The 17,478-nt window shown below is 37.2% G+C and overlaps 1 protein-coding gene across 9 annotated transcripts in view; it reads left to right on the forward strand.

The window, feature by feature from the left end:
* The window catches only part of PEX5L (peroxisomal biogenesis factor 5 like), a 112,083-nt gene that overhangs the window by 65,494 nt on the left and 29,111 nt on the right, over positions 1-17,478 (forward strand). For 4 of the 9 annotated variants that reach the window (XM_069864676.1, XM_069864680.1, XM_069864683.1 and 1 more), the window contains exons 2-4: positions 4,768-4,833; positions 6,582-6,686; positions 8,079-8,117. In XM_069864676.1, the coding sequence (XP_069720777.1) occupies positions 4,768-4,833; positions 6,582-6,686; positions 8,079-8,117 (210 nt within the window). Of the gene's footprint in view, positions 1-4,767; positions 4,834-6,581; positions 6,687-8,078; positions 8,118-17,478 lie in introns of those variants that run through there. The other 5 variants (XM_069864677.1, XM_069864682.1, XM_069864685.1 and 2 more) reach the window with 3 other exon arrangements.

Below are 17,478 nucleotides of genomic sequence, written 5' to 3' on the forward strand. Positions count from 1 at the left end.
ACTAATTCTATTTTTCTGTGTATGGTATTATTGGGGCTCATGATATTGAAAGTCAACATAAAATGAACCCCAACTGAAAGAGAGAGAATATACTCTAATTCTAATTCTCTGCCAAAGACTACCAAACAAATTTGAAATTGCCAGTTGCTAAATAAAATGATTTCACAATGTTCCTTGATGCAGACTAAGCAGAGATAAAAGTTATTCCCTGAAATTTTTGAAGTCAAATACTATTGTGCAGTCAAAAGACTCGCCCCTTTGATATGCAATTTCAAATTATCAAGAAGTCAATCAAATAAGTGCTAAAAAAGTAGTTTTTACATACTCACAATGGCCTTATTAAAAGATGACGTTTACATATACAGAAAAGGCTGCAAGACATCTCATCCAAGCCTGCTATCACAAGCAGCTACATTATGTAACTTGTTCATAAAAGGAGCAGAACCTCAAACAACCTTTAAGTAGCAAGTTCTGTCCTAGACTTTGCTCTTCTTACCAACATTGCTCTATATTCCAGGCTGGTTTTGCTATTTACAGCTAGGTTAACATTACTGTTCCAACATTAGAAGGTGTTACCTTGTTTAAGATTTATAATTCTTATGTATATTCCAAATAAAGCTTTCTGACTTGAGAAAAAAAACAACCAACCAGCCTAGCTTCACTGCATCTTCCTCCTACGGGTCTGTAGGAATCGCACCAGCTATAGAGAATGAGTTAATTTGCCAAAATTGTTTATTAATTTCTAGTCATAATATGTCTTCAGGTTCATTAAGTACAATAACATTGCATAAGTTCCTGAGAGCACAATGGGTCTTGCAGAACTTTCACTGGAGATGCTTTGGAGCACTTGGCTTTCAGAACGAATCTATAAGCATCAGAATGAAAAAAAGGGAGCCCACATAATGCAACAGTTACTGATGGTTAATAAACAGAAAACCTAATTCCATTTCAATGCAAACGCTTCTCAAACTAGAAAGCAATTTAACCACAGTATTGACATTAAAATGGTTGCAAGACACAACTTAGTGAAAGTAAATGTGAGTGCTTGTTCTGATTATCTTTTATCAGCCGCTATCTCTTTCTTTGCCAATTTTCTTGTATGCAGTAAAGGAAAAGCCTTCCTATATTAATATTGAAACCTTCTATTCCATCAACATGAGAATGAAAAATGAAAGGAATGAAAGATGAGTTGTACACTTTGAACTCAGCCAATATGGATTTAGCTGCTTTACTTTAAATCACCTTAGGCAAGCCTCCCTATACCAGATTCCTGGTATGATAGTCAACACAATGTGTATTTCATCATATCTCATACAAATTAACTACTAAAGGTTATGAGTGAAAAGAGGTTGGACCATCACTAACAACAAGCTTGTTAAGAGGTTCCAAAGGATACGAGTACACTGTGGAAATTCTAGCTCAGGTACTGAAGCTGGTCTACCTTGGCAATATTGCTTCCAGTTCAGGAGATGTAACTTGTTCACATGTCTCCATATCACAGTCAACTGATCAGTGCCTAAGGGAATTATGCTCCCATTTACCTTAGATATATACCAGACTTTGTTAAGCTCATAATAAAGAGCTACCGTGAGCTTTGGTGAAACAGAATTTTCTGTTTAAATATCCATCTTGCGTTGGTTCATAAAACTGCTTCACCATATGGTTCTTCATTATTTTTAATGATAGATGCAAGATATAACACCACTAGAAGACAGTAGAAAAGCATAGATGATAAAAAAAAATAAAAAGACAAATGGAGAAAAAATGAATAGAAAAGCACGAATAGGGAAAAATGCAAAGTAATAAACACAGATTCTATGTAAAATCAAGAGTTCACAGTCGTATTGTGGACCCTTGAACTCTCACTCCAATATTGCATAGTTGTGTGCTCATTTTGAATTGTTAGCACATGATTTTAAAAGTAAAGTCAAATCTGTCCCTTCATTTTTATTTTTAAATTGCACAAAACAAAGATTTGTGGTTCATAAAACCATTCTGAATAGGCTGCTTAATTGGTACTGTAAGTCTAATATATCATCTGCCTAGGGATCTGGACAGCAGCCAAGCATCTCAAGTTCAGTGAGTCTAGTAGCTCTGTTTATTCTTTTGACTAACAAAGAACTGCAGCTACTATAAGTTAAAGTTACCACTAATGTATCTTTCATAAAGTTTGCTTTGTAAAATCCCTCCCCAACCTACTGAAGTTATTAAAAAGCAAATCAGTACTTCAAGATGTTCTAGACTGCAAAGTACTGAGGGATATGGTTTAGTGTTTGATAGGAACGGTTGGACTCGATGATCCGGTGGGTCTCTTCCAACCTGGTTATTCTGTGATTCTGTACTTGGTGGGTTTTTTGTCATTTCATTCTTAAACACACTTCAATAGCCTGATGTGAAAAGTTCAGGATAGCTGGTCACCTCTTTTAGCATCGTATTTGTAAATACAGCAAGTTAGTCTGTTTCTCTTCAACTAGAAAGGAAAGATGCCACTTGAAATCTTATCAAACATGTACTAGCACTGTCCACATATTACTTTTTTCCTATCAAATTTCTTTTCAAGGGAAGCTGTATTAGACCTTCAGTTTTACAAAAGCTTACATCTGGACACTCCCATGTTAAGAACATTTCCGATAATTCAATGAATAGCGATGCACTGCAGTGTGTAAAATGAAACTGACACTGCTGGGCAGAATCTTTGGGGTAAAAAAGGAACTGCATACATTTATATAAAGGCAGAATTTCTTTCTCCATGTATATCTATTTAAAAAGAAACCAACAAAATAATCTAAGCACTCCATTTCTGTCTGTTCATTTTCTCACAAGAATCAGTGGCATAAACACTCCTGAATGGAGAATCTGGGACTCAAGTACCTTAAATATTCGTCAAAAACAAACTCTTAATTATGTTAAAGATTTAGATAAAATCCTTTTACTGCATAGAAGATGACAAAGAATTTCTGTGGTTAATCATTATAGTTTAAATATTGCTGTCAAAATATTTAATATTTCCAAGGCAGTGACCATTGGCTTTTCACATACAAGAACAAATTTGCAGACAACCGTAACAAAGGAAATAACTGCAGCATTAAATAGTATCTCACCAAACACTGATGTTTCATGTGCCTGTGTATTCATTCTAATTCATGTGCCATCGTGACTTGAATGTGATACATTAGTCTATGTATTTAAAGAAAAGCTATATCTTACATGGTGAAGATTACAAAGATATATGCATCAATGATCTAAAATGCTGTCCTAGAAATTTACATTAACATGCTCTTATAGTAGCTTAATTAAATATTCGCTATTAAGTACCACATCTAAATTGTGTGACTTTTATAAAAATTTAATTTAGAACTATTCAGAAACATCAGATGCAAAACCCAGAGTATTTCCTTACGAAATCCTGCCAGATCAGTATATTCCTTAGAAGAGGCTATTACTATCCATTATCTGGACACAAAGGGTATAAACCTAGAGAAACAATTCCCAAGTTTTGAACTCAATTCTATTATAAATATTTATCATCAAAGGAGTACTCTGAATTCTACTCCTTAGTTTGCTCAGGAGACATCACTGAAAGGAACCGTTCCATTTTAAATGCATCGATTAATGAAATATGGACATGTTTTTCTTAAGCAGTATGTTCCATAAAAACAAAGAATATATTTTTCCTTCATCAATACTTGTTTGTCTTGACTTTTACATCGGTTGTCATGCCCTGCACCACAGTGGTTTCCATCTATATATTGCAGACAAACAGGAAATGATGAGATTTAATTACTAAACTATTGAACTGTTGTTTAAATATGAAAATAATTTATCTTGCAAACCTGCACTATAAAGAAACTCTTCATTTTAAAGGTCAGCAACTATAAAATTAGTTGTGGCAGAATTAGAGGGTTTGAGAAATAAGCTACTGTAACAGATAGACACATATAGCAAGCCAAAATGCTGAAAAACAACACAGGGGTTGAAAGAGGCCAAGTAAAAAACACTTTTAATAAAAAAATTTTAAAAAACCACCAACCAAAAAAACACAAACCACACACAAAACCCCACAACAACAAACAATAGCCTTTGAAGGATTATTCTCAGAAACATGCCGGAGATTTTAATTTCAGCTTCTGTTTACAATTGTAACAAGGTTGTCCTGGTTATAGAGAAACTATTTTCATTCCTCTCCAATTCTTGTGACTTATCTATTCATGGGCAAGAATTGCATGTATAGTAATCACTGCAGCAAATACAGAGACCTAAATTTTCAGGCTTTCACGTATTACATTTGACAACACGATCCATTTCCAGTCAGCAAAACAAAAAACTGGGTTTTCCAATGAATTGGTCACCTGTGTATCTTCCCACCAGAACCTAAAAGTTTAAACTATTTCACTGCAGTGCTTTTCCCTTAGGTATCCAGGAAATTCCCTACTTCTAGTTTCAGAATAATGTTTGTCATACTGCAGGCGGAGTAGCCAGAAATACATCAACCGGACTTATATGTAGTCTTTTAAGACAGATAAAATAAAGATGTAATAAAAAGGAAAAGTAGCGACGACTTACTTTGACTAGCAAATATACAAAGTCTGCCCACAAAAAACCAGCACAGAGGTATTCATCAGGTTACCGTTCTACGTTGTACTATAGGCACTTTAAAATGATGAGACAGATTTTATATATGGTATCAGCCACTCCCAGGGCTTTGCAGAGTTATATTTATGAAAGGTTAACAGCCGGCACTAATACGAGTATCATAACTCTTTTCAGGCAGTAGGTGAAACCTTGAAGAAAAAGTGGCTCTGTCTTCAAAAAAGTGACCTGACCTTTGCTTTGGTGGGTTTTTACTCTGCAAGAAATAAAAAGCACTGCATGCTTTCCAATGCATCTTTTTTAGCTGATAAACTATTTTGTTCAAGCACTCAGCACAAAAGGACTAAGTTTTATAAAGATCAAATAGCATGTTACTAGTGCTAACGATAGCTCCATGTGCCATACTAGAAAAAAAGCTTCATAGACCTGAAATATGTTATATGCATCATGAAGAGCGTAAATACGTAATTTGTCAAGAACCTTTGATATGTTCACCACTTAAAAGTATATTCTCATTGAATTAAATGTATTTAATTTTACAATGATTTTGTAGTTCTTTGAATATCCAAGGCATCACAAATCAAGCATGCTTATCATTTATGACACTTCTGCTCTGAGAATTTCTTGCAGCATGCAAAGAACTCTCTGTAGGGTAACTGTAGATGCGTTGCACAAGCAAGCTAACACTAACATTGATGTGACAATTATTAAAATCTGTTCAAAAAAACTGCAATAGAATGTGATGTTTTCACCTGCAATTGTTTAAATGTTTCTGAACCAACCTGTAGTTCAGTATAATCAATACCATTTGGTTTTTCATTGGGCATAGAATACAGTACTAGTAAAAAGTGATTCTAGTGTATAATGTGTTAGTAAGGAATCCCTGCTGTTAAGAGATTTGAGAGTATTTGAATATATTTAAGTCTAGCATAAAATATTGCTTTTATGGAGCCAGATCCTGCAGTCTTTGCACAGTTAAAACTTCCACAGAAACGAATGGGAGCTTTTTAAGTGTAACGGTAAGGACATGCCCAGAGTCACTAGCATAATACAGTTCTGCTGTTATGCATTATGTATATGCTCAGACTTTATCTGTCACTCCCAAGAATATGAGAAACCAAAATACAGAAATCCCTGTGAATTCAAGAAGATAAATACTCTTTCTAAATAAAGGGTATGGCTTCAAAGAGAGTATGGCATATAATGTTAATGCATTTATTCATTTGGCTTAAACATTAAAACTAAATATTGTTAAAAGTAATTTTTAGCCTTGAAAAATTACAATACATTGAGTTTTAAGAAAGACTTAAAGAGGTTAAAAATATCCTTACAGTAAGTTCAACAATTACATTTTTGAAGAGAACTGTAGTAATGACTGCAATGGCAGAATTTGGCTCCGTATATTCTATTAGCAAAAAACCAGACTGTTTATATGACTTAAATTGCATTGTAAAATGTTACTAAAGCTATAAACACTGCAGGCCCAGACCTACAGGTTATACTTTCAGATTTCAAGGAGTTTGCCTCAGTGAACTATAAGGATCTGTGCTTTATTTACAAAAATCATATTGATTGTATTTTTAAGCAAAAACTTTTGAATAAGTAAAATTAAATTATTGGGCTGATCCTGCAGACTTCAGTCCTGTGGAGATTCTGTCTTGGAAAAGGTCCGAATCCTTCCATTCACTCTGGAGTATCTCCAGCCAGCCTTGCCCCACCAAGGCGGTGCCGTATTCCTCTTGGCTTCAATGGGGCAACTCTAACGGGTCTCAAGACAACAACGCGTTTGGGTTCTGGCCATAAACTAATGGGTTCACAGATAAGTTATTATTATTTTCAAACAGTTTTTGTGTATTCTACTTGCAAGCCAGTTTTGTTTCAAGCCATATACACCGTCAGTTTAATGACTGGATGGTTCTGGGGTGTTTTTGGGATGCGGTTTTTGCCCAGCTCGCTGTTGATTCGCGCCATTGTTGATTTCACTGTTGTAGGGGAAAGGCTCTAGGGCGGCAGATAAGGCTGTTGCCATGGTGATGAAGGAGATTCCGAGGGAGGAGTCTGCAGAAGAAAAGCCCCTCCTTACTATGACATCACAGGTGGGCAGAGCGCGAGTCACCACCAGCCACGTATAAAAGCCCCCCCCACAGACTAGGGGGAACCTCATCCACCCCTTAGCTTTCCCTCAGCAAAATTTTAGCTTTAGTGGAGCTGGTGGAACTCATCTGCTAGAGAATCTCACACCAGTACCACCATGTTTCCTCACTAACATGGGGAAAAATAATGTGGGGTAAATTATATAATGCCTTGGGGGTTTAGATGTTTTGACATGAAAAATACATTTTTTCCCCCCAAATAAAGGAAACTGTATAAAGTACATTATAAGTCAGTTACCAGGAATTCTATAAAACCAATTTAAAACTTCCACTACAATTCATGCCAACAACATTCACACCACAAATATTCATTTCCAATGCAAATATAAAATAAGAAATAACCACTTCACAGTAGTATCATTTTCAATATCTGAGATCCCATCCCTAAGCTCTTGCTGGGATTCTGCTCCTGGTCCAAGTCAGAATACGTTCCTTTGCACAGCCCATTGCCATCATTTCTACAACTTCAGTCAGAGGAAGGACACAACCTCGTCACACTAAACCTCACACTTTTTAGCTCCCATCAAGCCGGAGGTGGTTTCACTGCCTTATTGAAGGCAGTGTCTGAACACTACCACAAGCAAAGCACAACACTTCCATCTCAGTACAAGAGTGGATTCTATTCCCTCCTGTCTCTCATCGACATGAATTTGCTCCCCTAGAAAGTGCATTTAGTGCATTCAAGTTATTCCTACTCAACGGGAGCTTTAATGGAAGTAATCTTACCACATAGTTGTTCTTCTGTGATAACCTTCAACAAAATCCACAATCCTATTGTACTCCTTTCACATTTTAGGATAGTGGCTACTGTACTTTTTGAAAGTATTTAATACACACACAATCCAGTACAAACTTCTCTTGCAGAACATACAGATGTGCTGTACTCATACACATATGGTATAGAAATATCATTATCTACTTTGGAAACCAGGTCTGGTGACCTCCTCCTCAGCCCCTATTGAACACTATATTTTGCCTGTGATGAACACCTATCTCTATGAAGTAGCTGCACGAAGTAACTGCTCTTTTCAAGGCATCTTTCTGATTTTCTACTAAATGATTAACAAAAAATTATAGACAAATATAAAATGTTGTCCCCTCTATCCACTATTCTACCCCCACCCAAAAAAACAGTGCAAAACTTCCATTGGCTTCAACAGGGTCAGGAGTTCAGCCTCGGTTCATTCAATGTTTAATGCACCATTTGTAGTGCTTGTCTGTCAATCTACTCAACAATAGCCTATGATAAACTTATGAGTAAAATGCTTGTGTTTGTTAGTCAGTGTAATTTCTTCCACTAAACACAAATACCTACTTCCCTGCTATGCACCAAAGGGGTGCAGAAGCCAAAAGGAAGCAGAATCAAGTGAAAAAGTGAGTATTTTCCATACCCATCTCTGCATCATGTATTTGTGATGTGCAGTTATACAAACATATTGCATACATCATTTGTATCCTAACTGTCTGGCTGTAATATTGTTTTGAGATGTTGTCTCTTTAGTGTGTTCATGCAAACCTCTCATTAAGACCATTCATTCAGAGTAACACACCGCTATATTGTGATATACATTTAGCCATCACCATCAAAGTGTTTGTCTCTCCTCTTTACATGATGAAACAGATGGATGTGGTTGCTGCTCACAGGTGAAATGCACAAATTCCAAATTGGCCACAAAATTCCCAAGTAAGATTGACTTGGGTCAAGAGAAAAGGGTCTGGTCTTTCCAAAGTTATCACCACCAGCAGATTCAGTACAGGCATGTGTATATCTTAGGAAGTAATTTTTTACCTTAAGTATGTAAATAGCTCCATCCCTACAACTAAGCAAGAAACCTGCAAGTAAAAATGCAAGAATGAAGGTCAGGTAGAGGAGTACTGGCTTCTCTAAAAGTTAATTAAAAAAAAACCAAAAACAAAAACCAAAGAAGTCTCATCTCTAAAATCCTTGATGAAGGGAGGATTAATCGTGCCTGACTGTGGAAGCAGGCTCCACAGAAAGCATGAGTGAAAAACTATTCAGAAAGAAGAGACTCCAAATCCTTGTTTTGCGAGGAATAGTATTCATGTTTTAAGAGATGCCTCTATGCTCTCTTTCTCTTAGAAAACGTTAATAACGTCCAACACAGAACAGGCGAATTACGCATTCACCTTTTATTGTTAGGTTCCTAGAAAAGCCCTGCTTGCAAAATGCAACACTTGTTTGCTGACATAAATAGTCACTGTGAATTAAATTTTGATGAAGTTTCCAATTGACCGATTATTTTGTAGCATCAGGTATTATTTTAAATCATCAGGTCTGGAGACAAATCTTTAAACAACATGAACCAAAAAAGTACTGCAGACTCCAGTAAGGCTATGCCAATATATGGCAGCTGGGACTCTTGATCATCCTTCCAGTAGTAATGAGTATACTATGAGAAGCAGAAGAATGTTGTTAGTAATGGAGTAGGCCTTTCAGTATCTATTTTTTGTGATTCCATCTCAATTATTTTCAATGAAAGTCACTTTATTGGTGTGAGAAAGCATTCAGTGGTTGCCAAATGTAATACTTCAAGCACGAACAGAGAGTGAACTTTCAGTACTAATGGGATTTTGTAGAACATAAATCTGTTCTGTGTTGCTGTCTCCCTTTATCTTTTTAAAGATAATGCAGAAGAAACTGGAACAAATGAAAAAAATGTATTTTTTTAAAAGCTTGAAAAAGTGAAAGAAAGTTTGCTAAAGGTTCAGTGATGAACTGGGAGTTAAGCTACAGGCAGATGTACAGCTAAACAAAACAGAGAAGTAAATAAGAAAAATCATGCATAAAATTTTAATTTCAAAATGAAATTTTGTTTAACCTCTTCACAGCTTCTTTGCATTTGTCAGGAGAAAAGAAAAGCTTACTTAAGAATTATTTCTTAATGACAAATTTAAACCTAAATATCCCCTGGAGTCAAAGTTTAATCATACAGTCAGCTATGAAATTCCCAATTTACTACAGGTCGGTGAACCTCAAAGGATCTGATTCAATAAAGTAATTCGATCCACACTTAAAGTATGATTAACTGCTTTATTGAGCAGTGAAAAAGTACCTGCTTAAATGCCTTGCCATCCTAATTTTAAACAAACAAATCTCAGTGTCACAAGAGTTTTGTCCCATATTCATCACACATAATTTAGATCCTTCATTAGAGAGCTCAAATTGTAAAGGTACTGATGGTAGGATGCCTACAAAGATAATAGAAAGAAAGAAGGCCTGCAGGAGGTGCTTCATGGCCAAGATGATCCTGTGGCAAACGTACTCTGGTGTCACCTGAACCGAAATATGTTGCCTACTTTGAATTTACATGAACTACACGGACATCGCTTGGAGTACAATTTAGGTATTGACTGTTCATAAATTTCAAAGTTAACCCACAGAACACTCAACTTTAGAATTTGAGCTCGAAATAAGAAAATTTTAAAGTTGAAATTGCATTATAATAAACATGCTGAAATTTATCCTGTCCCATTAAAAAAAAAAAAAATCAGGCTAAAACATACACATCAACTTTAAAACAGTCTTAAGCATCTGGTAGAATTAGTTGGTATGTAGTCATGAAACATAATATTTTAGTGTCTCTATGAGGCACTATTTAGTAGGAAAATTTTCTTTTTATTTTTTAAAGTGAACTTCATTTGCATGGTATTTGTTGATCCAAGCATAGTTATATTTATTCAAGTGCTTAGGAGTAAAATACAAAAATACTTCCACTGCCAAAATTCCACTTTTTTTTTCTTGTCTGGTCGGGTTTTCTTTTTTGTTTTTCCCCTTTTCTGGGGTTTAGTTTTGGTTTTTTGTTACGGTTTCTTTGGTGGGTTTGGGGCACTGTTTGGATTTTTTAACGGGTTTGGGGGGTTTTTTGGTTTGGGTTTTGTGTTTGGTTTTTTTTTTTTGATTTAACTCTGATAGGAAATCTTTCAAATGCTTCCTTTCAACTTTATAAAGGAAAGAGTAAAGATAGTGAATATTCAGCTCCCAGTTGCTCTTAGTAGATTTTCTGATGTTTATCAAGGACTTGCTACGTGAATTTAACTGCATAGTCACATTTTCCATGTAAAAGTTAACAGCCTTATTTGAATCCATCATACTCATTCTTAGCATTAGAATTCCGATGATTTACAGCCCACTCCATACAGGTTTACAAAATAAAATAACAGAATGGCAGAAAGTTAGATGAATATAATTAGCTTTTGCTCTCTTCTGTTGCAATCTAAACCAGAATTAACTCAATTTTAACCAATTGATATACATTAATGTAAAAAAAAAAAGGCAAAAGTCATTCCAGTTTTAGATAAGGACAATAATTAAGTTCGAACTACACTAATTCACTGTATATTCCAATCTGCCCTCTAAGAACAGTTGCAATTTCCCCACTAATCTTGGGAGGAGTAGACCTGAGATCGTATTAGATATGCTTTTTAAAGGATTCATGATAAATTCATTAGCAGTATTTTTCCTACATCTCCAGTTTGTCTCATTTAATTAATTATAAAAGATTTGAGTAGTTTAGAAAGGGGCATTTCTTAAGTTCTACTGATAACATTACCATCTATTAGTAAAAGAGGGTAAGTACAAGAAGAGTAAGAAAGAAAATATTAAATTACTAAATGCATCCTTAGCAGTACAAATATTAATTTGTTCTTTACCTCCAAGTTAAATATTGCTCAGCACTATTATTGCTTTTAGGGCAGTATGCATAATTTCAGCAGAAATATTCTCATGAGTACAATAAAGTTGCCTTGACAATATGTTTAAAAGTCATAAATTGGCTGCTTGCCTAAAGTTATACAGATTCCTCTGTCACACAGATTAAATATATTTGTCCATGAAATAACAGCTTTAATTTGAAATTACCGTGGGAATTGATAGTGTAATTTTTTCATAAAATAAAAACCTAACTATACTGCTTCATACATTTTAAAACGCCTTACCCTTCCATAAGCACAGAAAGATTTGACAAATGTTTTTCATTAATAATATATTATGTCTGTTTAACCCTGTTTTTAATATGAATTATTTATTAGCTGGAATTAATTCTCAGATATTTGTTGGTTCTTCATTCATGAACATGCTAAGCAAAAATCTACTACCCTGTTAGAGTTGCAATCCACGTACAGCAGTTGCTCTAAATTCAGAGAAGTTGCTGCTTGTACAGTGAAACTGATTTACTGAATTGCAAGTCCAAAAAAAATTCACAAACAGCTTTTCGATCTGAAAAAACATTTCGAAACACACACGCCCCATGACAGATCCCTACAGAAGAAGGCTGTATAACTTAACAAGAAATTATGACTTGCTGCCCATGACTGCCCACAATAATACATCTAAAAAGACAGTCTTATTCTAGATACACTACAGAACTTTGTTTTAAAAGGAAAATCCACAGAAAGAATGAAAAAAGAAAATTTATTACTTCACAATAACTACAGCCTATAGGCAAAGGTACAGCAAGGGTACAGTAAAAGATTAATTTTGTTGCATGGAAAATGAACAAAGTGCATTTTTACCACAGTTGAAGATCAGCAAGAATGGCATAGGCTTTACAAAAATTAAGTTCTGTGATAAGTCATGATATATTTGATACTGTTCATTCTCTCATCTTTATCTTTACAGTATTCATGGTGCTATAGTATGAAGGTTTGTTTTTTAAAAAAAAACAGTGGTTGTACATTTTTCATCTAAAGTGACAGTCAGTTATGAGGCTGCATAAAATTCACCACTGATGAACTTACCTATGAATCAGTGATGGTTCACAAATAATTTGTACATGCAGCTCAGTTCCATATACTGGCAGTCTGTTCTCTCAGCTAATGAAGAACTTTAAATAATTTTTTTAATATTTTGTCAGCAATCAGCGCATTTCCCTGAAGATGCTGCATGAGTACAATCGCAATACCTGCATTGTGAGTGAAAAGGGACTCCTTTGGTTTCTATCACCTGCACCTTATAGAGAACCACAGTTCACAACTGTTCTAAAAGTCAAGCTTCCTCTTCAGCTGGTTTTGCCACACAAAAGGTCATTTCAATGAATGATACAGAAACCAGAATCTAGCAACCCAAGTTACCATTTTGTCCCTGTAGGTAGTATCACTTGTGCTTTCTCCCACAACACAGGTTTCTTCAGTGCTTTCTCAAAAGATAACTGGATTCTGTAGCCTTCCTATTCCTCAAGATCTTCCCAGCCTGTACGCACTTTGCTTACATACCGATTTGTTAATCCCTCAGTTGACTATCCCACCGTTCTAGGACTAGGTACTTCCATAAAGAAATTATTTCTGCTATGTTATTTTAAAGAAATACTTTGAAATTTCTTAGCAACTATGCTACTGATAGGTTCTCTAAGCATCCAAGACCACAAAGGCAATTCATAACCAAGTGAGGGAAAGTAAATAAATACAATCATCTAATACCCAGGAAAGGGAAACACCCAACCGTTCTAGTAAACAACTTGCTTTACTTAAGAGGCATAGAGCATGAAGATACTAATGCAACAAACAGATTCACAGTAAATCACATTTTCATATGAGTAGTAACGGCCAAATTATCATTCACGGTCAAAATATGACAAGCACAACTTTCCTCCCCTTCTCCCATGGCTCTGATCCAGCAAGACTGTTAAGCAAATGCTTAACCTTGAGTTTTGCAGGACACGCTTAAGTGCTTTGCTGGAGTGAGGCCAAAATGCAGGAGCCAGATACAACTACACCTCCCATGTTTTGTTTCCTTCAGTCAGAGCAAGAGGAACAGACAGAAGGAGATGGTGAACTGCAAGATATTTATTTCTACCTTGCAGCAAGACATCATAATTTGTACAGGTCAGCACTTAGGAACACAGATAGGACACCATTGTGACACAGCAATCAAGCAATGCATCTGCTGTTTATGAAAATATAACATAAGCATGTTATTTCCTGATTTAGACATCAGACATAGATTATAAACAACACAGCTAGCATGTGAATTTAAATGTCCAATATGGTGCCTATAGTGATCCTCCCACAGCTTTCTCTGACTTCACGCAAGCCCCTCTGTCAGTTGTTTACATCAAACCCCAGGGAGTCACTTGGCTTGTGTGATTTCAGGTAAGATGCTGTCACCTCTGATTCACAGGCCACTCCACACCTTTCCTACTACGTAAGCAACAGAGTTCCTGTTATCGCTTGCTGAGCAAGACTAGTCTTCGGAGAGGCAGCAACACCAAACTGCTCTTTGCAGAAGGGAGAAATGAGTTTGTTTCTGTTTTAGAGCTTCCCACAATACACAGTATGTGGAAGCCAGTTACACTGCGTGCCCTGTGAGTTGATTCGCTGTTCTTGGGAGCGTATTTGGCTGGCACTTCAGTTTGGTTGGGACATAAATTCACACTACAGTGACACAGAAAAGATGACTATGACCCTGGCACAAGGATAATGCAAGAAGTCAAGTAGTGATCACACTTACTAAACAGTGAATGAAGTGTGAGAGGTGGTAATTTTGATTGTGAAATATTTAAACATACTAGAAGAGTGGGTGAAGAAAAACATACCTCACGCGGTTTGAGGTTTTAGTATGAGATTAGCGATTTTGCAAGGAGTTCCCTTTCCAAACCTTCCTCAGTGAGCAGAAAAGGGGAGCTTCCAGATCTTATCCTGCCAAGATAATAACCTGCAGGCACAGCTGTCAGGCCAGTTATGCTCTAGAGAACAATAACCTCAATTTCTAGTTGTGTTTCCCAATTATCAGTTTTTAGAAATAGCTAGTTCATGGAAGTTGATTCACTTGATTGTCATCTTTGGTGGCATGCACTAGGGTAAGACGGTGTGCCAGATAAGAGCAGAAAAACTATCAAGAAACCATTGCTGTGTATCATAAAAATTAATGCATAATTGAAGTTCATCCTTTAGTGGATGCCTTTAGTTAAGTTAAAAAAAGTAGTTTAACACTTACTAACTAGTTGGATTAATCTAACGCACTCACCTATTTGTCCAGTTTCACCCAAACAGCAGTCAAGTTTCTCAGATGTCAAAAACACAATACCTCCAATAGAAAATCTAAGTTACAAGGTTCCTGCTCTCCCCTGTGCTCATTACCAGATCCTATGCTTTCTAGGTCAGGTCTTTTCACTGATGCAGTCAGCAGCCACCCTCTCACCATCAGACTGAGTGGGCAGTACAGCAAAAGCTCTAAGTGCCCAGGAGAAGCTTTTCTGCTGAACTGCAGGGAGATCATCCATTAGTAGTTTCAGGGCTTCCTAAATTAGTGCCTTGAGTAATTCAATCACCCTCAGGTGACAAAATGGGTATAATCCAATCCAACTAACTTGGGTAACTAATTACATCTAAGTTTTAGGTGTTTGTTGTTGAACCAATCTTTCTAAAATAAATTCCATATATAGCTGGTGGGAAAGCTAGGTGCCTTTGAGAGCTTCCTGAGGGACAGCTTAAATTAGGCAGGATGTCCCTCTGGAGTTGCTTTTCTAGGCATTTCTCTCTCCCTATTGAACACACAGGGAATTAAGCACTTAATTTAAGAGAACTAGTTCACTCTGTGCTCAAAACATAGGTGCTAATTAGCTGCCTATGCCTGACTGGAACCCACCGATTTAGATTCTGAGTAATTTATCTTAAAGTCTAGCTTTATTTTATGCCCTACTAACATTTAAAAAAAAAAAAAAAAGCAACAAAATAACACGCCTTGTGCACTGCAAACAGAGGAAGACCAAGAATACAGTAAGACCATATATAAAATGGGATGTCAGGACCATACCTTACTAATATCCTCAGTGCGCTCCGGCACTGCCACAGCACAAGCCCAGTGGATTGAGAAGAGAAAGCAGACAAAGCACTTGTAGCCATAAGCAGGGCAAGTTGAACAGGTGAACATTATCAGCTGTAAACGCGATACAAGGTAGGAAGCTGGTTCTCTCAGCTGTTCACTTGAGCGTGAGGGATCCTCCAGACCTCAAGGCCAAACTAAGCTGTTTCACATCAGAGCCCTGTCAACTGCGCCACCCCCTTTTTGTCTATTTTTAATTTGAAATCAAGCTATTCCTTAGGTATTTCCCAACTCTCTTGCTACAACACGAAATATAGACTGGGAACAAAGCAAAACCAAAGCCATAGCAGTTGCCATCCACATACATAGTCTAACGTGGTCTCTGGCACATTAAAACACACCGCCACTGACACCAGCATCACAAGAGGCACCTATATTAAAACCATATGCCACAGATTCTAAAGATTAACAGAAAACAAATTTTTCTGGAAGAGCAGAGCCAGGGAGATGACCTAGGGCCAAGGCTCCAGGAAGGCATTTTACCAGGCAGAGCATTCCTTAGGGGCAACCTGAGAAAATAAAGCCTGGGAGGTTTTAGGGGACTGCGGAGCAGTGCCACGTGGGTGACTGAGGGAAGCTGAGACCAGGCTGCATATCAACTAGAGGGAAGAAACCCCTCTCATGCCCACTGCTCCCCCTCAGGGGCCAGCACTGCACCTCTTCTACAGCAACATTTCCTTCCTGCCCCCAGCACTCCCATGTCCAGGACCACCTAGGATTTGATTATAATTTACTCCAAAGGAGCTGTTGCAACAAAATTCATTGTGTTCCTACCTACCATTGAGGCCTGAGAAGCATCCAGAGAGAGAACTACCGCAAGCTGGTGCATCCTCCTCTCCTCACAGAAGCCCTTTAGGCAGCACAGAGACCACTGCCAAACCAGAGAACCCAGGAGAAGGAAAATCGGTAGCAGAGGCAGGTGCAGATAATAAACTACCTGAGCTGACTAAATGCAGACAGCTGTGGATGGGGTGTTGGACAGAGCACAGAAAACAGGGACCCTTAGCACAGGCAGGGCAGGTGATACCCTTAGCACAAGCAGGGCAGTCCTGCAGCACAGGGTGCTGGGGAGAAATACAGCAGTTGCGGCCTTGAGCACAGCAGTCTGGCACTGCCAGACCCAGCCTCTGCACCTTGCCTCAGATCTCTGACAAATAACACATGCTCTGAGTGTATTTAAATAGGGAGGTTGATAGCAGCTGTCAGATGACACTTTTAAGTCTCTCAGCATCCCTCCCAAAGCACAAAAATAATCTCTCTATGTGCTTGTTGGAACAGAAAAAGTCCAATAGCAGCACTGAGGTAAAAAAAAAGAACCTTCTTCTGTGGTGCTGTCCAATAGAAGTCAGTCACAGAAAATTCATTTGAATTTAGGAGTATTTTATACTATGGCTCAGTCTCTTCAGATGTACTAGTAATAGGAAGTATCACCCTCCACAGATTTTAGATCTTAAGTTAAAGGAGTGAGTGGGGTTTTTCTTTAATTAAAATGGATTTTATAAAGGGAAATTCTTAGAGACATTGTGAGAATTAATGGCACTCACTGGCTAAATTAGTACTCAGAAACCATCAGTTTCACAGGCTGAGCATATATTGCTTGGCACATGTACAAACATTGCACACGTAAATGCTGTGCGGCAGAGCACTGCCAGCCACTGGCTCCTGCTCCCAGTGCTGCTTCCTCCAGCGCTGGGCGATGTTGGGTGGTTTTCTTAATTTCAGTTTGCTACGCTTGCCTGCAGCATAGAGATAATACTTCTCATCTCTGTGGTGGTGCCAGGCATGATTCATGACTGTTGTAAAGCATTCTGTGATATTCACCCTGAAAGGTGCTTGAGAACCATAAATTGTTGCTTTAATATAGATAATAGTTTTCATCTTATGAATGTTTTATAA

The sequence above is a fragment of the Phaenicophaeus curvirostris genome, chromosome 10 (assembly GCF_032191515.1).
Source record: "Phaenicophaeus curvirostris isolate KB17595 chromosome 10, BPBGC_Pcur_1.0, whole genome shotgun sequence".
Lineage (NCBI taxonomy): Eukaryota > Metazoa > Chordata > Aves > Cuculiformes > Cuculidae > Phaenicophaeus > Phaenicophaeus curvirostris.